General features: G+C 41.0%; 1 protein-coding gene across 1 annotated transcript in view; it reads right to left on the bottom strand.

The window, feature by feature from the left end:
- The window catches only part of ADGRL3 (adhesion G protein-coupled receptor L3), a 792897-nt gene that overhangs the window by 501937 nt on the left and 267850 nt on the right, over positions 1–23110 (bottom strand). The window contains exon 8 of the mRNA XM_053463509.1: positions 7098–7400. Coding sequence (XP_053319484.1) covers positions 7098–7400 — 303 coding nt within the window. The remainder of the gene's footprint in view (positions 1–7097; positions 7401–23110) is intronic.

The raw sequence follows: 23110 nt of genomic DNA, 5'->3' as shown, positions 1-23110 counted from the left end.
GATATAACCTTGAGAAGGAATGGTATTAAGAGCATTTTTAGAGGTGGTGTTCTCACTCCATTTTGCAGCCATAGTGCCTATTCTAGCTAATATAGATAGGTCCATACAGCAAGGGGATAATTTAAACATTTCTATGAAGGCTTTTGAGAGAAGAAAAAACTCTGAGGCCAATTTGCTGTCAAACAAAGCATCGAGAAATTTCTTTCTCAGAACCTTCAATATCCTTCTTAAAATCAATAATCCAACATTTAAGGGCTGCGGGATGACATACGGCACCAGCCGCAGTACTGGGCTAAAACACTGGAATTAGAGTTATATAAAATTCAGGTTTATTATAGCGTATATATTTTACATATTGACAGTATAAAATGCAGAGTACTTGTTCCAAGTCAAAATCACTTGACACATTTTGCAGACAGGCTTCTTTAGAGGTGAAACAATTCGACACTACAAGCAGTAGCTTGTAGTAGAGAAAAGAGGGAAAACAATGAGCAAAATAAGAAACTGAAGAGTGTAGATACAGTAAGGTCCAGAAATGTTTGGACAATTACATCATTTTTATAATTTTGGCTCTGTACGCCACCACAATGGATTTTAAATTAATCTACCAAGATTCAATTGCACACTTTCAGCTTTAATTCCAGTGGCTGAACAAAATTTAGTATTTTTGGAATTTGCAACCATTTTCAGACACAGTCCCCTTATTTCAGGGGCTCAAACGTAAATGGACAAATCAACACAATCATAAATAAAATGTTTGTTTTTTTTAACACTTTGTCGTGAATCCTTCGCCGGCAATGACTGTGTGAAGTCTGAAAAGCATGGACATCACCAAACGCTGGGTTTCCTCCTTTGTGATGCTTTACCAAGCCTTTACTGCCCCAGTCTTCAGTTGTTGTTTGTTGGTCTTCCACCTTAAGTTTTGAAATGCAAGTGAAATGGCCTCCTGGGTTGCTTTGGCAGTATGTTTTGGGTCATCTTTAAAGTGATGCAGTGTCCAATCAACTTAGCTGAATTAGGCTGAATCTGAGCAGGCAATAGATCCGTATACACGTCAGAATTCATCCAACTGCTTCTGTCTTCTGCCACATCATCAATAAACACTAGTGACCCAGTGCCATTGGAAGCCATGCATGCCCATGCCATCACACTGCCGTTCCAAGCCTTCTCCATAGTTTTTATTGCTTCCCATCATACTGTTACAGGTTGACCATAGTTTTGTCTGTCTGTATGCTGTTTCAGAACTGGGTTGGCTTTTTTAGATGTTTAGCAAAATTTAATCTGGCCTTTCTATTCTTGTCTTCTGTGAATGTCCAGGCCTTTTTGTGTTGCAGAGCTCACCACTGTGTTTTTCGTTTTTTTCACAGAATATACCAAACTGTTGATTTGGCCACTCTCTGACTGAATTTTTTTTGCAGCTTAAAGATGGACTGTTTCACTTGCATTGAGAGCAGAAAGCCACTAGACGATAAGCAGATCAGAAGTCCAGTGTGTGTTTGTCGCCATGGAGACAGAGGATAATAGGGGGGCGTGGTGAGTGCACCTGTCCTCTGTTCCCCTCCCGGCGAACAAAGAGGACTCACATAGGAGGAGGAGCCTTCGCGCAGGAGAACAGCGGCATCGGACAGGAGGCGGACAAGGTAAGTGCCTGGCGAGCTATGCCGCGGGACGTGACACATGTTGAGGATTCACAGCAACAGCTTCTACATGCGAATGCCACACCTCAAATAAATGCCAGACCTTTAATCTGCTTTTGATGAAGAAATAATGAAGGAATACCCCACACCTGTGCATGAAACCGCTTTTGAGTCAACTGTCCAATTACTTTTGGTCCCTTGAAAAAGAGGGTACTACATATTAAAGAGCTGTAATTCCTTAACCAAGAGACTGCACTTTAAGCCCATATTCAATTTCTTTTACTGTAAATTGAATTTATTTTGGTAAACAGCTGAAATAATGAAACACCAGTTATGTTTAATTATTGTAGGTGGAACTGTGTAAAAGTTTTTTTCCCCTACTTTTAAGTTTTGTTCTCATATTGAACAATAGTTTATATACATATATACATATATATATATATATATATATATATATATATATAATGTTTTCTAAAGAAAGTCCTACCTGCCACCCCCAAAAAAACAATATGTCATGGGGTACACTAAATCAATGAGTTGGAAATGAGTCGGAAACAAAGACATAGCATAAGTGCTAAAAATGCTTTTGCCCTTTTGTATATTATTTTTGGACCTTTTTTCTAGGTAAGCCTTATTTATAAATAGTGAATTTAACTTTTTTTTAAAATATTTAACTTAATATACTTTAAAAAAATAAAAATAAACTATTAAACTTAATATACTTATTGTCAAGAACTGGGTCCATACAGACGACTGTAATGACCCACAGCGCCCACAAATTGTGTTCAGGAGTTAATGCACAGTAGCAGAGTAGGACAGGGCCTGGAGCAGGGCGACTGCACTCTCCCGGTGGGCATCTAGGGTTGTGCGGCTTGGATCTGTAAATCCGAACATAACTTGGAGATGTCCAGCAGGCACCCTGGAGCAGGCATGAGACATAGCACTAGAATCATGTGCAGGATAGGATGCTGCAGGCTGGGAGTACGGAAGCTAAGCAGAGTAACAGCAGAAACATAGCAAGCAAGGGGGACAGAGCGAGCAAGGGACAGGGGGACCGTGCAAGAAACATAGCCAGACATAGTACAGGACCCAACAAAGAACAGGGAACAAGGCAAGGAACACAGGGGATGGAGTGAGGAGCCGGAATCCTCGGACGCTTCTCCATTAAGCAAGGATAAGACATCATAACTAGGACATGGGGAGAGGAGAGGAAACAAAATCCTCAGATGATTAAGGGAATAGAGGGCAAAGGCACATAAGAGACAGACAAACATGAATACAGGAACTAGCCTAGGACTATGTGATAACAATTGGAGATTCTGTCACATCATATGGCCATAGTATGCTTAGCTCACCACTACGCCAAAGTACTCCAATATTCGGTGGGTCCTAGCACTAAACCCTGCCTACTGAATTACTAAACATGAAATCTAAACACAGAACAGAGATCAAACCATACCCAAGACTGCAGACTGAGACAAACATAACGGGTGGGGCACAACTTATAAAGGAAACATAAGCTGGAGCCAAGAGCAGGACTGGAATCCAGAAATGAGAGGTTCAGGACAGAGCATACAGAAATGCAGGAATGGATAGCAGCAAAACATGGGAACTGAGGCAAGGCAAGGAAACCAGAGATGAGCAGCTCCGCAGCCTGAATAGGGCCTGACTTAGAGCAGCCCTTACACTTATATTAAGTGTAATAGTTTTTTAAAGTTACATTCACTATTTATAAAAAGGTCCAAAAATAATATACAAAATTAAGAGATCCAATTCATTCAACTCTGTGGAGATTTGTTCATCAAATAAGTATTAAGATAGCTTGTGGCCATCCTCTGAGATAAAATACATTGTACTTCATTGTACATTTTTTTAATTATAGTCTCTAGTAAAGAGCTTGGGACTTATATTTTTATATAGTTTAACCTGCTAACGACGACATGGTGCTGTCGCTAGCAGTCCCAGTCAGGTGCTAACGATGGCACCATGCCGTTGCTAGCACTACCATACCTTGATAGAGGTCTGTGGACTCATCACATTGAAGGGCATCACCAGGGCCACCCGATCCACCCGGTGATGTCACGCGTAATGACGCGACAACGTCACCGTGCAACTTTATTGAAAACTGGCAATTGTCAGTTAAAGAGGTATGGGGGCATGCTGCTTAGATGCCTGTATCTCAGGCATCTAAGCAGCTACAGACCCCCAACACATACCGTTGGAAAGAATAAAAAATATTAAGTTAAAAAATAAAAATGTAAAAAAAATGATTTGGGGGTCTCTAAAGGCAGATGAATAAACATCAAAATTGCCTAGAGAACCCCAAATTAAATTATCATATAAACTAGTTTAAATAAACATAAACTAGTTTAACTTAAAACAAAAAAAAGTTTAAGTATTCTAGCTAAATGATCACTGTGGTAGCCAATGTTACCACAGTGATCATATAGCTATGAAAAGTCACATTCCCTTTTTAAAAATGGCCGATACTAAATTTTAACCCCATGATCCCTTTGATCATGGGGTTAAATTTAGCCAATGGTAGAGGGAGGCAATTTTTGAAATCCAGATGAACTGTAAATTAACTGCAAATATTATTAAAATCAGCCATTTAGCCTGTGCAGTACGTGAATAACCATCTCATCCCTGGAGCTCCTTGCATTTTTACTGTAAAAATAAGTATTTTTTTCCGTAAAAGTGATTTTTTTTCTCCCTTTACCATAATTTCTTTGGGATTGTAAGGGGAAAGAATGGTGTGTGCTTCTGTGAGTGAATGTATGGAAAGTATGGTGTGTGCTTCTGCGAGTGAATAGAGATATGAAAGGAGTGTGAATGGTCAGTAAATAGGGTTGAAGCCTGGAGTGTGCAAGACACAAATGAACATGTTGCTATGGTTAGGAAAAACATATTTTCTAGCCAAAGTGACATATTCCATCATTTTTGTGCACTCAACTTTTGTCCTAGAAATACAGGACAAAATGTAGCCCCTCATTTGAAGCTCCAAGGGGTGTAGTTTCTTGAAATATGTACTTTATGTACCCTAATTTAACTTCCCAGATGTCTAGACCACTTTTACTTCAGATATGGCTGATTTGAAAATCTTGTTAAAAAATTGTCTTGAAACATTTAGGGGTGATGCCTGCAATTAGACAGCTGGGAAATTAAATTATGGTACATAAAGTATACATTTGCAGAAACTACACCCCTTGCCACATCAAATGAGGGGCTGCATCTATTAGTAGCACAAGACTGGAGTGCGCAAGACATAAATGAACTTGTCGCTTTTAATTTTTTATTTTTATAGGTGTGATATTCACTTATTGTGCACGTCAGATTTGTGATACAAATACAAATAAGACCTCATTTGCTGCAGCTGGGGGTGTAGTTTCTAAAAATATATAGTTTTGTCGGCATATTTTAACATCCCAGGCAGCTAGAGCTGTTTAATTGATGGCAGCCATGCATTAAATTTAAAGATGTCTTTTCCGATAGTCTAGTAAATGTAACTTTTAGCAATAAAATATTGCTACTGTGCTCAATTTCTGTTTATTTTAGACTGGTTACCTACTACAAATATTTAGCAACACAGGTTTTGATATTAGAGTTTAGGAAAATAAAATTACAAACTACTTTTTATTGAGTCGGAAGTGAAAAAATACATTTTTTTCCCATTTTTCGCTTTATTTTGCAAACCTAATGAGTCATACACATATAACAATGGTATATTTGGAATCTGCTGGGTGTGCTGAAAAAAAACAATCTATGTTTTGTATAGTTTATTCCCAAGAAATTTACTTCTAAACGTGTTTAAACGTGAGATGCACCAAAATGCCGAAAACCAGCTTAGCACCAGGGTGGGAAATGGCTTAGCCGCCAAGTGGTTAAAAACTATACCGTATTTGCTCGATTATAAGACGAGGTTTTTTCCAGAGCAAATGCTCTGAAAAATACCCCTCGTCTTATAATCGAGGTCGTCTTCTAATCAGACCTCATTCTGCTTCGGCCGTGCTGCTTACCGGGCTTTGATCGCAAGCAGCGTATCTGCTATTAGCAGCAGGAGAACAGGAAGCTAGTAGAGTCCTCACATAACTCTACCTCCCCCCTCTTTCCTCTGGGGGCGGGGCCAGAGAAGTTGCTCGCACAGCCGGGCCCCTGCAGAAGTCTGCGAATGGGAGATCTGCAGTTCAGGTAAGGGGGTGGGGGGGTGGAGGGTTTGAGCGTGTGTGTGTATGTGTGATTAATGGAATGAATGAGTGTGTGTGTGTGATAGCATGGATGTGTAAGGGGATGGGGGTGGTAGCATGGCATAGGGAGGCTGTAAATCACACTTCTAACATCCCCAGGTTCCAGCATGTACTGGCTGCCTTGGCTTGATAGGAGTGTGATTGCTGTTAGCAGTATATATATATATATCTCCAGAAATGCATTTTAACCCCCTATATGCCACTCAGTCCCATGATATGCCTTTTAACCCCCTATATGCCAGAGTGGCATATAGGGGTATAAGGCATATGATGGAGCAGAGGGGCATATAGGGGGTTAAAAGGCATATCATGGGGCACAGTGGCATATAGGAGGGTATAAGACATTTCTGGAGGCAGAGTGGCATATAGAGGGTTAAAAGGCACATCATGGGGCAGAGTGGCAAATAGGGGGGTATAAGGCATTTCTAGGGGCAGAGTGGCAAGCCTGGGGGCAGATGTGCATAACTGGGGGGGGGGCAGGTTGGCAAATAAAAAATATATTTTTCTCAATCATAGCTTTTATTAAATATGAAAATTAGTTTACATGAATTAATATTTAGTAGTAAAACTTTTTTCCTATAGGGTAGTCTTATATTCAGGCTTTTTGTTTTTTTCCTAAATTAATATTTTGATTTTGGGGGGTCGTCTTATAATCAGGGTCGTCTTATAATCGAGCAAATACGGTAATTCACGAAGATGAGATAACAGCTCGACCGCGAGATAAACTATATGGGGCTGGTCTCCAAATGTTTCCAGGGCTGGTTTTCATTCCCAGTCCGGCCCTGGCCCAGAGCAACTACACCTTAACCCTAAACCCCACGACTACAAACTTTATTCGCTGCCAGCACCAAGTTCTATTTAAGGTTTTAAATAGGCTCGGTAACAGTTTGATAACCCCTGAACTGCTTAAACTATAGAAAACTTCCAAATTACAAAAAAATGGAATGATAACTCCAGTAATGTGATAAGTCACAGTGCTTTACAAAAATTATATTAAAATACTTACAAAACAGTATAAAAATAAACAGGGATAAAACACAGAAAACTTACATAACAAAAGTAAAATAATCGAGCTGGGTCATAAAACCCGGCAGCAAACTCCTGCCTGATATAATCGAGCGAATACGGTATTTAAATGCATGCATCTTATTAAACTATTATTACAAACATAATATTTAACACATGAAGCCAAGAAAACTGCAGTTAAATGTCTTACCCACAGTGCCTAAAGGACATGGCTGCTTGGCTGTCTGTCCTTGACGAGTCTTGAACCACATGATCTCACGGGCTTCAATTGCTTCACAACTTTCAGAGCCAATAGCAGGAAGCTGAGATGCAGCTGGAGCTGACTGTGTAGTAACTTCAAATGGGATATCACTCTCAGTAAATACTGTAGTAGCACTTCTGTTTCTGTAGCTTGATAATGTTACAACAGTTGTTCTCCCTGTATCAGTCGTAATCCTATTTGTAGTAATTGCAGTTGTACTTGATGCAGTAAATATTCTTGATGGTATAGCTTCTAAAAATAAATACATAGTACTTTATTCAACTTTATTAAAACATATTTGCAGTTCAATGCCTCAAGTCAAATACTGTAAAAGGGGTTATACTATATATATACCGGTTGCAAGAACACAGCATAAAGAAAACATTCACGAAATACTGCGTTGTCCACAAAATCTATTATCTACAAAATTAAGGGGTGAAGGAAGATCTTGGGCCAACTGTCAGAGGAATTATACTAACAGTTATCACAGTAGTCCTCAAACAATAGATACAAAACCTAGACATTTTTCAGTTCTCAACAAAAGCAGTATACAAGCATATCAAGGATATGACTGTATAGTTTTTATACCCTTATCCATAAGTGGGCTCGGTCTGGTTTGGACCAGCTCACTCATGGAGGGGGAGCATAGTGGTGTGTACTTACGAACTGCTCCTGGGCTTAATTCAAACAAATCAGTCTGTACCACAATTTTTTTAGAGACGTCTGGAATGACCAAAACTGGGTTGGCACACAACACCTCCTTTAGGGCTTTAAACACCAGCTCCTCTTTGGTGTAAACTTTATCATCACTAGACAATTCGCTATGGTGATCCAGCTCCAATGTCTCCCCTGCAATATCAAGTAGACCCCTGTGATGTCTGTCAGACAATAATTCAAAGAATGTGATCCAAGGATTAAGGGCAAATTGGCCCTTAAAATAATTTTAAAACATGGATGGACATGCTTTGTCCATAGGGTGCATGAGATTCAGCACAAAGGGGGCATGCTGAGTGAATAAGAGATGCAGGAACTGAAATGGAAACTTCCTGCATCAGTAGCTCAACGTGCATATGCAATTCCTGTACCCATGCAGAGAAGCAGCTATTTGTGCAGAGGCCCCTTATTCTTTGGTGGGTATAACTCATGCTCCCAAAAGCCAGACTAACACCTCTGAAACTGCCAAAGCCTACCTTAAAGAACTGCTATCTCCTCATACTACTGACCCCTTAAGTTATTGGGACCAGAAAGCTGCCCACCCACTAGCGAGAGGGTTTTCACGCTAATGAATTCAAATTGAGAGAAATTCCGATTTAGTCCAATTAAGTACCACGTGGCTGGATGAGTCTGCTTCTGCTGCTTCTAGGGGATCCATTCTTGTTCTTTTTTTATTGCAGGATGGGATTCAGTCTTGGACCGGGTGGCTGAAGGTGTCTGTTTGCCAGTACCTGTCATCCAAAATGCTTATGTTAAAGGATTAACAAGGCATCTTGCATGAAGAAGAAAAAATTAGTTTTTCTTAGGCCACATCCTGCCATAAATGTTATCTGAAGTTCTGGCCAGACCCTATCATAAAATCAGTGGGACAGGAAGAGCATCCAAGCAGGGCATCTTGAAAGGATGCCAGATGTCCTGTTTTGTATGCCATAAATTCTTACACGGGACCAGGCACTGGGGTCACACAGATGACGCAGCACCTAGTATCTTCAGAGTTATGATTTAAGAAATATGGTTTCCACAGTAGAATGATGACATGAAGATGTTCTTTGTGCCCTTCAGAATAGCATCAAATCTGGCAGGGGGGAACTAAACAGGGCTTAAAAATTAGAAAAGGTCACTTAGTTATCAGGTAGGTAGTGGGTGTTTAGTACCTGTACGGTTCTAATAACATGGTGGGCGTGGTCACCCCAGAGTTAATGTACACGGTACCATTACAGCAAAATATGAGGTACTAAAATATCAGGCAGGAGTTTGCTGCCGGGTTTTATGACCCAGCTCGATTATTTTACTTTTGTTATGAAAGTTTTCTGTGTTTAATCCCTGTTTATTTTTATACTGTTTTGTAAGTATTTTAATATAATTTTTGTAAAGCACTGTGACTTATCACATTACTGGAGTTATCATTCCATTTTTTTGTAATTTGGAAGTTTTCTATAGTTTAAGCAGTTCAGGGGTTATCAAACTGTTACCGAGCCTATTTAAAACCTTAAATAGAACTTGGTGCTGGCAGCGAATAAAGTTTGTAGTCGTGGGGTTTAGGGTTAAGGTGTAGTTGCTCTGGGCCAGGGCCGGACTGGGAATGAAAACCAGCCCTGGAAACATTTGGAGACCAGCCCCATATAGTTTATCTCGCGGTCGAGCTGTTATCTCATCTTCGTGAATTACCGTATTTGCTCGATTATAAGATGACCCTGATTATAAGACGACCCCCCAAAATCTGATTATTAACTTAGGAAAAAAAGAAAAAGCCTGAATATAAGACGACCCCAAAGGAAAAAAGTTTTACCAGTAAATGTTAATTCATGTAAACTATTTTTTTTAATAAAAGCTATGATTGAGAAAAATATATATATTTTTTTTTATTTCTTGTATTTTCCAACCTGTCCCCCAGTTACGCACATCTGCCCCCAGGCTTGCCACTCCAATATGGCACTGTGGCCCATGATATGCCTTTTGACCTCCTATGTGCCACTCTGCCTCCAGAAATGCCTTATACCCCTATATCCCATTCTGGCATTTAGGGGGTTAAAATGCATATTAAGGGGCAGAGTGGCATATAGGGAGGTATAAGGCATTTCAGGAGGCAGAGTGGCATTAAGGGAGTTAAAAGGCATTGTATAGAGCACTCTGCCTCCAGAAATGCCTTATACCCCTAAATGCCACTCTGGCATTTAGGGGGTTAAAAGGCATATTATGGGGCAGAGTGGCATATAGGGCGGTATAAGGCATTTCAGGAGGCAGAGTGCTCTATTAAATGCCCCCTTAACGCCACTCCAGAAATGCCCTATGCCCCCATTTAACACACACCCTATACCCCCATTTAACACACACACACACTCTCTCTCTCTCTCCCCCCTCTCTCACCCCCCCTTCCCTCTCTCTCACCCCCCTTCCCCCTCTCTCCCCTCTCAGCCCTCTCTTACCGGTGCGTCCAGCCGGGCCAGCGGGTTGACGTCGCCTTCCGCTGGAGCCGGAAGGAGGTGGAGTTGGCAGCGTGGGTTTGTATGCGTCCGTTGCGTATACTTTCCCCGGCTGTCAGAGATCAGAGTTCCCCGCACCGGTGCAGGGAACTTTGATCTCTGACAGTCGGGGAAGGTCTACGCGACGGACGCAGACAACCCCCGCTGCTAGCCACACCTCCTTCCGGCTGCAGCGGACGTTGTCTACGCGGATCGCGTAGACGTCAACCCGCTGCACCGGCAATACAGCAGGAAGCACCGGTAAGTGTGTGTATGATGGGGGGGGTGAGACAGGAGGATCCAGGTCCCCTGCAGCGGTGCGGGGGATCTGGATCTTAGTCTCCTAATCAGACCTCTATTTGAGGTCTGATTAGAAGACGACCCCGATTAGAAGACGAGGGGTATTTTTCAGAGCATTTGCTCTGAAAAAAACCTCGTCTTATAATCGAGCAAATACAGTATATAATCATCTCCTTGCTGGTGAGCTGCCCCCGAAAGACTTCCATCTTTCTAGGACTGTGCTTATTGCCAAACCTAATCACGATCCTGAATTGATGTCTTCCTACCGCCCGATCTCCCTCCTTAACCAGGATTTTAACATTTTAATGGCTATAATGGCCTCTCGTCTCCAACCCATCCTGGCAAGGTTGATAGGTCCGTCCCAGACAGGCTTCCTCCGTGGACGTCATTCTACCCAAAATGTTAGAAGTATGATCTCGGCCATTGCCTCTACTAAATTGTCAAAAAATAAATCTGCCATTATCCTTAGTTGTGATGAGGACAAAGCATTCGATCACATTTTGTGGCATTATCTCACGTCTTTTTTTCAAATTCCATCATTTTGGTATGCGCTTTACTCATTTATTTCAGGCACTCTACAGCTCCCCCCTCACTCAACCACTCATTAACGGGCTAAACTCACAGTTGAAAGGGATCCCCGTGGGTGGGTGTGAATTGAAGGTGGTCGCTTTCGCCGACAATCTGCTTTTGTTTCTCTCCGATCCCAGGCAGTCCACTCCTCCACTTCTAGATCTTTTTGCTCTGTTCCATAGGGCTTCAGGGGTTTTAATTAATGCTACCAAAACGGAAGCCCTTCCTATATTCCCGCAAGCCAGGGATGGGTGGGGTGATTGTTTCCCTTTCCGCTGAACCCCCTCTCCATGCCCCTCTCTTAAGTATCTAGGTCTCTGGATCCCCTCTTCCCTTTCTCAGCTATATAAGTTGAATATCCCTCCCCTTCTACTACAAGTTGACAGTTTACTCAAGTCCTGGGCTAAGTTTCCCCTTTCCTTCACGGGTAGATGTCATCTGTATAAAATGGCTGCGTTCCCTAAGCTCCTTATCCTATCCATATGCTCCATGCTCACCATCGGTCTCTCCAATGTTTCGTATGGGGCGGTAAACGATCTAACGGAGGCTTGAATCTTCCCCATTTACTTGATTATAATCTAGCAGCCAATTATAGGTATGCAGTGGATTGGATTTTGGATCGTGATCGTTTTGCTACCACTAGGTTAGAGTCCCAACTAACTCCTGATATTCAGTTGCCCTCCCTTCTACATCTCTCTAAACACCTATGGCCTCCCGACTTACGCTCGAACCCGCTTTTATACCACACAGACAGGGTATGGACCCTATTACGGAAACGTTTGGGCTTGGGGTTTTCGCATACTATCTATATGCCCTTGGTTCGTAATCCCAGATTTCAACATGGCAAATCTGCTCCTATTTTCTAGAATCTGGAAATTGAAGGGGGCCGCCTCATTACTGACTTTCCAAGCCCCATGACTTCTCATCCCCTTACCTGGCAACAGTTTTGTGACAAGTTTTCTTCTCTTTCTGTCCATCCATTATTTACAACTTCGCAGTTTTATTGTCGGTGTTTTGGCTTTGCTGTCCCCTAGGGATCACAACAGTCCTATCGACAGTATAACCCTTTGCAATCCCTCTAGCCCCCTTACCATGTCCTTTCTTTATGGGCGCATCAGACCTGTTATCGCCTGTGGTTCCCTTAGACAGGGTCTGCCTGCTTGGAAGAAAGACCTCCCAAATATAGACCTGGAGGCGCTAGTTGATGCTACAGTATTACATAGTTACATAGGCTGAAAAAAGACATACGTCCATCAAGTTCAACCTTCCCTATATCTGTTAATTTGTTGTTGCTCCAAAAGAAGGCAAAAAAAACCCCAGTTTCGATTCTTGACCCCAAAATGGCAGTCAGATTTCTCCTTGAATCAATAGGCTGTTTCCCCATAATTAAAGATTATATCCCCGAATATTATGTTTTTCCAAGTATCCATCCAGTTGCTGTTTAAACGTCTGTACAGACTCCGATAAAACTACCTCTGCAGGCAGAAAATTCCACATCCTTATTGTCCTTACTGTAAAAAACCCTTTCCTCTGCCTTAGACTAAATCTCCTTTCTTCCAGTCTAAACACGTGACCACGTGTCCTATGCATAGTCCTGTTTATGAATAGATTTCCACACAATGGTTTGTATTGGCCCCGAATATATTTATATATCATAATATCATATCCCCTCTGAGGCGCCGTTTTTCTAAACTAAACAAATTTAAATTTCTTAACCTTTCTTCATAACTATGGTTATTTATTAATTTTGTAGCCCACCTCTGCACCCTTTCTAGTGCTATGATATCCTTCTTTAGAATAGGTGCCCAAAATTCCACAGCATATTCAAAGTGTGGTCTTACCATTGATTTATACAGAGGCAAAATTATATTTTTATCCCGCAACTTGATGCCCCTTTTTATACATGACAATACCTTACTGGCCTTAGCAACCGCAGACTGACATTGCACATTGTTGCCTAGTTTGTGGTCTATAACAATTCCCAAATCCTTCTCATTTGTCGTTACCCCTAATTCACTACCGTTTAGGGTGTAGGTTGCTTGTGCGTTCCGTACCCCGAAGTATTGAATTCCAAGCTTTTGGTGTCTCGCTCCTATAGCGAAATGTTTTTAAAAATCCTCCACCGGGGCGTACATGACCCTGAAACTCTATCACTACCCAGTTGGGCGATTGTTCTAACTGTTTCAAGTTCGCGGCGCCTGATGCCGATCTGTATCATAATCTTTAGACCTGCCCCCATATCTCTAAATTTTGGAGTGACGTTCATCACTATATTGTAGTGGTCTTGGGTACTCCTTTCCATTTAACTGTGGAATGGGCTCTTTTTGGGATTTTCCAAATGCTGAAGGGGACCTCCCCTATCCCTGGGTTCCAACCTGCTCTAACTGCAGTTGGGCTGGAGTCTTAATGTATGGCTGCAGTTTATATTACAACCTTTATGCCCATGTGTTTTGCACTTTATCTGCCGATACTTCCTATATATTGTGCTTCCCTCTGCCGTCCAGGTTGCTTATATTATTGGCCTTCTGTAGTGGATTCTCCTCTGCCATTCTTGTATATGTTTTGATTGTCTCTTTCTATTGATATGTACCTTGTATATCTCCTGTGATGATACTACATGCTTACTGCATTTGTATCTTGTATTTTGATTTGCCCTCCTTTCCTTTTTATGTACTTTGCTTGTACAATTTCCTCTTTGAATAAATTGTTTGAAAAAAGAATTAAAAAAAAAACTTTGATAAAAATGCATTTCTTGTTTTTATTTCCCAAATTGCCCCTCAGTTATGCACATTTGAGCCCAGGCTTGCCAGACTGCCTCCCAGATGTGCCACATACCCCCAGACATGCCACACTGCCCTCCCAGATATGCCACACTACTCTCCCCACATATACCTTATATACCCCAGTATGCCTTATACTCCCTGATATGTCACTCCGTCCTTCCCAGGTATGCCATATACCCCCCTGATATGCCATAGTGCACTCATAGATTTGCAGACTCGTTCACAGACACAATACTTTTATAAATAAATACAGGGTTAATATTCACTGCTCCCAGGATTTAGATTCCCCTTAGTTTGGTCCCATCAACCACAACTGCCCCTAAATTAACCCTGAAGACCCCATCAACAACTGCCCCTAAATTAACCCTGAAGACCCCATCAACCACAACTGCCCCTAAATGAACCCATTAATTAACCCATTAACTATAACTGCCCCTTTTCAGAATGAACTTCTGTATCAGGATATTATAGACATTCCTATGATACATAAACGCATCACATTCCTGTTAAGGAATATGTTTTTTTTTCTGTTTGTTTATGATTGTAAATGTTTGGTGTTGTTTGAGACTGGGGCCATAATGGAGATAACAGAGGGGGTCTTTGTACACTGCAGGTGGGCCATGGTCTCTGTGATAGATCGAAACAATCATAATAATCTATACTCCCATATAAATGGGACTTAAATGTATTTCGGTCAACACACAGGGACTAAACTCACCTGAAAAACGAAATAGAGTCTATTCCTGTTTAACTAAAGAAAGGATTGACATAGCGTTTTTCCAGGAAACACAATGGAGAAATATAGATAAAATAAGATGGGGGGGGGGAGATTTTACCCACATATTTTTCATGCCTCAATGATAGATTAAAAAAAAGGGTAGCAATTTCCTTTTCAAATAAAATCAGTATTGAAACAAAATACCTACAACAAGACGAAGACGCATGCTATCTAATATGGGTGGGTACAATAAATAATGGCAAATAGACTTTGGTTAACATTTATTTTCCCAACAACGAACCTCTATTACATCTTAAGAAAATATTAGATAAAGTGGATCAAGAATAGGGGTCTTTATTTTAGCAGGGGACTACAATTGTATATTAGATGAATCTATGGACAAAGAAGTAGGTAAAAACAAACAAGTTAACAAAAGGTTAAAAAAGAGAGCTAATTCCTTCCGAAACATTATCAATAAAGCTAATCTCTATGACCTATGGAGAGTCAAACACCCTTCTTTAAGAGACTAGTCTCACTATTCAAAAAGTACACAACACCTTCTCCAGAATCGATATGATTCTTGGAGATGAGAAAGCGATAAAACAAGTGGAACGGATATCGATGAGGGAGAATATATGGTCAGACCATAGTCTTATTTTCTTTGCGGTTAAGGATAGTTGGGGCCCAACACCTTTTACGACCTGCCGGGTAGACGACTCGCCTCTTTTCTCAGAAGACTTGAATTTCTCAGACTTGAATTTTTTCCAAGAAAACAAAGCTGGCCAAACATCCCAAGCGATAAGATGGTGCGCCTATAAGGCGGTCTTAAGAGGTCACTTTATTAAGATCAAAAAGAATACGAGGGCAACCCAGGAGAATTCGTTAAATGAATTATACATGTCTTACTGCAATTTAATGAAAGACGCTAAATTAGAGCCCATGCAGACACACAAAAAAGATATTTTAAATCTTAGAGAAAAAATTTACCAAAAAGAATTGGAGAAGACAAGATACTGTATAGAAGAACTCAAATTAAAATACTACCATAAAAGTAATAGACCTGATAAAATAACGACAAACCAACTTAAAAAAAGGGGCTAATGATAGAATTACTAAGATCATAACAGAAGGTACTATACGAATGACCCCTGAAGATGTAGCAGAAGGTTTTAGATTATATTATAAAAAAAACTATACAGTATTTCATCAGAAGTAAGTGAGGCAGAAATAGAAAAATACTTAGAATCGGTGGATCTTTCAGCTTTAACACGCGAGCAAAAGGAAATACCACATAGTCCTCTTCAGAAAAAAGAACTAAGTTTTGTAATTGATAAACTACAAAGACGCAAAACACCTGGTCCTGATGGATTCACAAACCTATTTTACAAGACTTTCAAAACAGAGATAGTAGACCAACTGCTTGATACGTTTGAGGAGATCGCGACTACAGGCTCGTGCCCAAAAGAACTTCTGCAGGCTAATATCCTCCCAATTTTAAAAAAATATAAGAACTCAGAAGATATAAAAAACTATCGCCCGATTTCTCTAATTAATGTAGACACTAAATTATTTTCTTCAATACTTGCATAACGCTTGAAACCGATTTTGCATTCTTTGATCCACACGGATCAGGTGGGCTTTGTGCCCGGCAGAGACTCTGCTAATAACATCAGACATCTGGTGGATGTATTAGATTATGTGGAAAGGAATGGATGCCCCCTTCTGACCCTATCATTAGATACAGAAAAGGCATTTGATAGGGTCGGATGGGGATATCTCAAAGCTATCTTAAAATATTATGGTTTTTCAAATTGGATGTATAGAGCCATTATTGCTCTTTACTCGAAACCTTCGGGAAGTAGAAAAATATAGTAAGGTGTCTAACTACAAGTTACACCTGAACAAGACCATAGCTCAAGTTAAAAACCATGAATCGTCAACTGGTACATAGACTATATGTGAGTTTTTCGTTGAATATAAAATCAAACGAACTCGACTACCTCGGCATTTGTATCCCAGATAAAACAGAAAATATAATCGAAAGAAATTTTTTGAGCCTTTCAAAAACATCTACCGAAGCCATTAGAGAATGGCGGAAAATAGATCTTTCTTGGTGGGGACGGGTAAACGCGTTAAAAGCTTATCTAACTCTGAAATGGACTTATCTATTTCGGATGCTCCCACTAAAGTTTCCGAAGAGTTGGCTGGAAATAATTCATACTTCATTTATTAATTTCGTTTAGATCAACTTTAGATTGTTGGGAGCAAGAACCTGAGATGGGGGAATGGGATTTCCTCTAATCAAACAACAATATGACGCTAGCATCATACTTCATATAGTCAAAACATAACAAACTTCTTAAAAAGAAGCTTGGTATATAATAGAGCAAAATGCCTTGGGAAATACTCATCTCAATAAAGTAATATGGTCCTTAAAAGACAAAGACATATTAACCCAAATTCAAGGGAAGAATAGGGTCTTAGAGGGAATTATATCAGAATGGTTGTCCATCAAAAAAAGATTGGGTATTAGAGATAAACTAATAGATTCACTAAAGATAGATATGTTAGAAGAATCTATAGATAATATTTCTCTTGCTCAATGGAGAAATACCGGGATAAAACTAATATCAGACATTATGTCGCAAGGACAATTGATTTCTTTTCCTGTCTTACTTGAAAAACTTAAACATAGTTACATACTTACATAGTTACATAGTTCATAAGGTTGAAAAAAGACCTAAGTCCATCAAGTTCAACCTTTCTACCTTACCTTTCTATTCTTGCTCCAAAAGAAGGCAAAAAACCCCTAATTAAGCTACTTCGAATTCTGCCATCAGGGGAAAAAATTCCTTCTTGACTCCAAGAGGCAATCGGATTTCTCCTTGGATCAAGAAGCTCTAAAATATTAATGTTATTATATTTATATCCCTGTATATCATGCCTTTCTAAGAAAATATCGAGGCCCCTTTTGAAGGTATCTAATGTATTGGATAACACTACCTCCCTTGAAAGTGAATTCCATACCTTAATTGTCCTCACTGTGAAGAATCCCTTCCTTTGTCATCTATGAAACCTGCGCTCTTCCAGTCTCAGAGGGTGACCTCTTGTTCTTTGTATATTTCTGTTAATGAACAGGTCACCGAAGAGCTCTTTATATTGGCCCTGCATATATTTGTATAATGTTATCATATCAATGTTATCATATCTCTTCTGAGACGTCGTGTATATAATTTTAACTTTTGTAGTCTCTCTTCATAACTAGTATCTTCCAATCCCCTTATTAATTTCGTAGCCCTCCTTTGCATTTTTTCTAATTCCATAACGTCCTTTTTAAGGGCCGGTGCCCAGAATTGTACCGCATATTCAAGGTGAGGTCTTACCAATGACCTGTAAAGAGGCAAGATGATAGCCTCCTCCCTTGAATCAATACCTCTTTTTATGCATGTCAAACACTGCGTCAATAAACATGTAACAAGTATACAAGACGCCGTTCATAAGAGATTAGCACAAATCTTTAGTTCTACTCATTCACCAAAACTCTTTTCAAAATGTATAGAACTGTTGAGAACAATGGAGGGAGATACCATCTCGGTTAAAGATCGCTGGGAAAAAGAGCTATTAACATTTTAACAGAGGACTGGTTGAATTTGTATAGACAGCTCCTCCCTAGAATTCATGACCTTTCATTGCTGGAGACCCATTTTAAGGTTATAAATAAATGGTATATGGTCCCTTCAAGAATCGTACGCATGTTTCCAACCTGTTCAAACATTTGTTGGCGCTGTGGTCAAGCAGAGGGAACATACCTGCACATATGGTGGACTAATAGTGTCTAATAGTGGCTACATTTTGGGCAGATATTTTAGCCTTTTTGAAAAGTGTTGATCAAATAAGCATTCCAAACTCACCATCTTCTCTTATACTACATCAAGGCTGGCCTCCGATGTCTCAGACCCAGGTCAACCTAACGCTACATACGTGCTTAGCAGCCAAGAGATGTATTGCCAGAGAATGGAAACAAGGCAGACAATTTATTTGGTCCCATCTTGAGAAACAGCTTATCTATCAAATCACTATGGAAAGGGAGCTTTCTTGAATTATACATGTATCCCCTAAAAAATATCGTATCTGGGATCTATGTCTCCAAAAAATAAATAGACTAATCTCTAGCAACTGAATAGACTAAACCTCGTTACCTTGGTTCCATCAACAAGGCAGTTATCTCTCGTCCCCCAGCTCATCCTCTCTTAGTTTGTATTAATATTTATGTGATACAGTGTATATGGTGAACATCAGTTGGATAATCATGACCATAGAAAACACCAACTTACTGTCTTTTTTTTTTGTTGGAATGATTGTTTATAGTGCTGTTTTATGTTTTTTTGCCTACCACTGAGGCTGTTGCTCTGTGGTGGTCTTTGCTATTTTTACTTCTAGAAAACTAATAAAGAATATTTATAAAATATAAATATATATAACTGCCCCTAAATTAACTCAATAACTATAACTGCCCCTAAATTAACCCTAAACACCCTATTAACCACAACTGCCCCTAAATTGCCAATCTACACATTTGACACATAGGGATAACATGTCATAATTTATGAACAAGTGTATACTAATTGTCTGGACACATCAGTGAGTGATTTTCATGGGTTATTATTAGAAAAACAGAAGTAAAATACAACAAAGAGGAACTTTTACGTTATAAGGATGTAAAACTGCAGGTTATAACTGCATGGATCCCGGGACTGCCCAAATCAATATCAACTAGACATCAATATGACACATAAGTTTGGTTGAAAAGACGGTTTGAGTAGCATAGGAAAATTGCCCCAGTTTGTTTCTGTGCTGACTGACAAAGACATATTATGGGGGGGGGGCTTACAAAAGCTAATCTGAGAAGACTGAGACTAAGTATTCAGGAGGTAGCGTATTTGTAAGTATTTATAAATATCATGTCGCAGGACAAAATGTTCTGAGCAGACCTGTTCAAAAGAGAACAACAGACAAAAGAGAGGTCTCCTATAAGAAATTAGACTGGCACCAGTGATGTATATGAACCCAGGAATCAACAACTACAAAGCATACAAGGGAGTAACGCTAGTCAATTGGTAAGGGCCGGAATCAATTTCCACAGGTAAATCGCAAGGTTTAAATGCGAGATGGTAAACACAGACGAAAAGCAATCGGAGAGTCCACAGTACATAGTGACCAAAACGCGCCGAGTACAGGCAGAGATGAATTGACATACATATGAAAGTAGCAACTAATCTGCAAGAGAAATCTCAGGATTTTCAAAATTTTCAGAATATGATGATCAAAAGAAAACACACAATCCAAGAAGAATATAGAGAAATAAGAGAAAAAGGGAGAAAAGGAGGAAGAGAGGGAAGAGGGAAAAAAAGGGGGGGCACACAAGAACACATCCATCACGAGTCAGTGACTGCCTTCGTGTACCAGGGAGTACGCATATTCCCTAGAATATAACCGCCAGGCGCAGGGGTGAACGTGTGCGTATAATAATCGTCCCAATTCTCCCGGGTAGAATGAAAGAGATGCAACATGTTAGAGGCTGTATGTGCCATTTGTTCGTATATACGTGTCGTGGTGATGGAGTATAGAACCTCACGGAACGTGGGGGGGGGATCCTTCCATTTACGAGCGATGCAGATCTTTGCTGCAAGCAAAAGATGCGCCAAAAGTTTCCTACATGGCGTGTCTGGTGATTGTGGGAACATGTCAAGTAAAGCCACTTCTACCCACTCATCTATGGGAATGTGCAGCAATTGAGTAATGAGATGGAAAACATGTTTCCAAAACGACCGAAGGACAGGGCATGTCCACCATACATGTAACATAGTGCCCACCTCACCGCATTGCCTCCAACAGAACGGCGATGTAGAGGGATACATTTTAGCCAGCGTAGCAGGTACATAGCACATAGTACAAAACCTTGCGATTGGTTTCGAAATGAGTGGCATTCCGGGAGACTCCCTGAAAGTTCACAAGGGCGTCATACCACATCTTGACATCATAGGTGCGACCAAGCTCTTTTTCCCATTGTAGCATATACATAACTTTGACCTCAGACCCATGACCCAGCAGAGCCGCATAATAAAAGGACACAGCCTTCTGGACATTGGGCGCCCTCTGGCAAAGTGTGAGGATTGGCGAGGTGGCAGAGTGATCCAGATGTGTACGGAGAGCGTTGCGGAGCTGTAGATATTTGAAGAATTCCTGACGAGGCAGCGAATAGAGAAACTGTAATGACTGAAAAGTCTGCATCCGACCTTGGGAGAGGAGGTGAGAAATAGAGGTAACACCCCTGCGAATCCGGTCCTCCAAAGAAACGTGCGGTAGTAGGGGTTTCAGAGACGATAAAGGGGCCGAGCTATGGAGCCCAGAAGGAAAGCCTCACTGACACGCTCAATAATTTCATATGGCCCTTGCCAGCTGGCTAGGAACTTTCAACTGTAGGGATAAGAAGCAATACCCGGTCCCCCAGTTTGAAGATACAAAGCCTTGCATTCCTGTTATAACTGACTTGTTGGGCCCTCTTGGCTTTTTCCATGTTCTCCTTCACTATGGGCATTATAGCTTCCATACGCTCCTGCATTTGAGCTACATGTTCTATAACACTATGGTGAGGGGTATGCTCTTGTTCCCATGTTTCCTTGGCAACATCTAAAATACCTCTGGGGTGTCTGCCATATAATAATTCGAAGGGTGAAAACCCGTTTGAGGATGGTATACTGAGGTTTTTAGCTGTTTAATTTTGAGCAGTTTACATAGCTCGGTCATAATCCTGGACATAAAAGGAGTTCCCTGGTCTGTGAGAACCTCTTTTGGTATACCCGTCCTGCTGAACATCATCATTAACTCCCTTGCAATACTCTTAGAGGAGGCATTCCGTAGGGGAACTGCCTCAGGATAACGCGTGGCATAGTCAACAACAACTCAAATGTATTGATGTCCCCTAGCTGACTTAAGCAGAGGCCCTATCAGGTCCATTGCAATTCGTTCAAAAGGGACCTCGATAACAGGAAGGGGTACCAGTGGGCTGCGGAAACCTTTGTGTGGTGCCTTTAATTGACATTCAGGGCAGGATTTGCAATACCTCTCTATTACAGGGTATATACCTGGCCAATAAAACCGGGTCAGAACTCTCTCTCTGGTCTTCTCAAATCCCAGGTGCCCACCTAGCACATGGCTATGGGCCAGCTTTAACACCGTGTGTCTATACGATTGTGGGACCAGCAACTGTTCCATTTCCTCCTCCCCTTTCTTCTCTACCCGGTAAAGCAGGTTATGTTTTACTTTGAAATAAGGAGAACGTAAGTGCTTGTCAGGGTTTACAATGGTATCCTCCATTACTTGTACATTCTCCCTAGCTGCTGTCAGGGTTGTATCCTCCCATTGGGCAGCTCGGAAATTTCCAGGGTGGACTCCCAGATCCTGAAACTCTACTTGTGCTAAGGGGGCCTCATTATGGGGAGGTTCTACTTCATTACCCAGACACACTACTGGTGACTCTTGTTCTTTGCCTGGTTCCCAATCAATACTGGAGAAAGGAAAAACATTATCCATTCCTTCTTCCTCATGGGTTTCCTCAGAGAACGTTACCTGAGGAACTGAGGGTTTTCCTGTTATGTTGCGGAAATGTGGGAAGTCCCTCCCTAAGACTAAATCGTAGGGCAACAGGGGTACCACCCCTACCTGCCATTTGACCTTTCCTACATCCATGACAATATCAACCTCTGCCGTGGGGCATGAGTGGGTGTCACCATGTATGCATACAATATCAAGAAGCTGCCTGGTATCTACTTTCTCTGGCTGAAGCAGAGCACTTTTTATCAAGGTAACTTTACTCCCAGAATCAAGCAATGCTTGTACACTCTTCCCTTCCACCCTCACTGGTCTTAAATGAGTTGTATCAACAGCACTAGTAACCACACATTTTTGAACAAGTCAACACACTCTTGTGTAGGGCCCTGGCTCCTACATCACACTGCATGGGCTCTTCCCCCTTTGGACAATTACGCGCAAAATGTCCCGGCTCGTGGCATTTGAAGCATCTTATGTGTTCCTCAGTCTGCTCTTGTGGCCGTAATGGGAATTTCGGGTGCCTGGTACCACCATAGTCATATTGTCCCATGCGGGGTACAGGGTTTTGTCCTTTGCTTCCGGTTTTCACGCTTGTCCGGTTGTTAAGGGATCTGGACTTTGGCTGTAGAGAAGTACTATGCAGCTCCTTAACGGTCAAATACCTCTCAACCAGACACATCATCTCCTCTGGATCCTTCGGGTCCCCTTGGCTGACCCATTGTCGCAGTTCTGTAGGCAAATACCTAAGAAAGTGATCCATGACCACCATCTCCATTATTTTAGTAGCAGAGTTGATCTCGGGTT

Source organism: Spea bombifrons, chromosome 1 (assembly GCF_027358695.1).
Source record: "Spea bombifrons isolate aSpeBom1 chromosome 1, aSpeBom1.2.pri, whole genome shotgun sequence".
Taxonomy (NCBI): Eukaryota; Metazoa; Chordata; class Amphibia; order Anura; family Pelobatidae; genus Spea; species Spea bombifrons.
The sequence above is the reverse complement of the archived record's forward strand: the minus strand, read 5'-3'. Positions and strand labels throughout refer to the sequence as shown.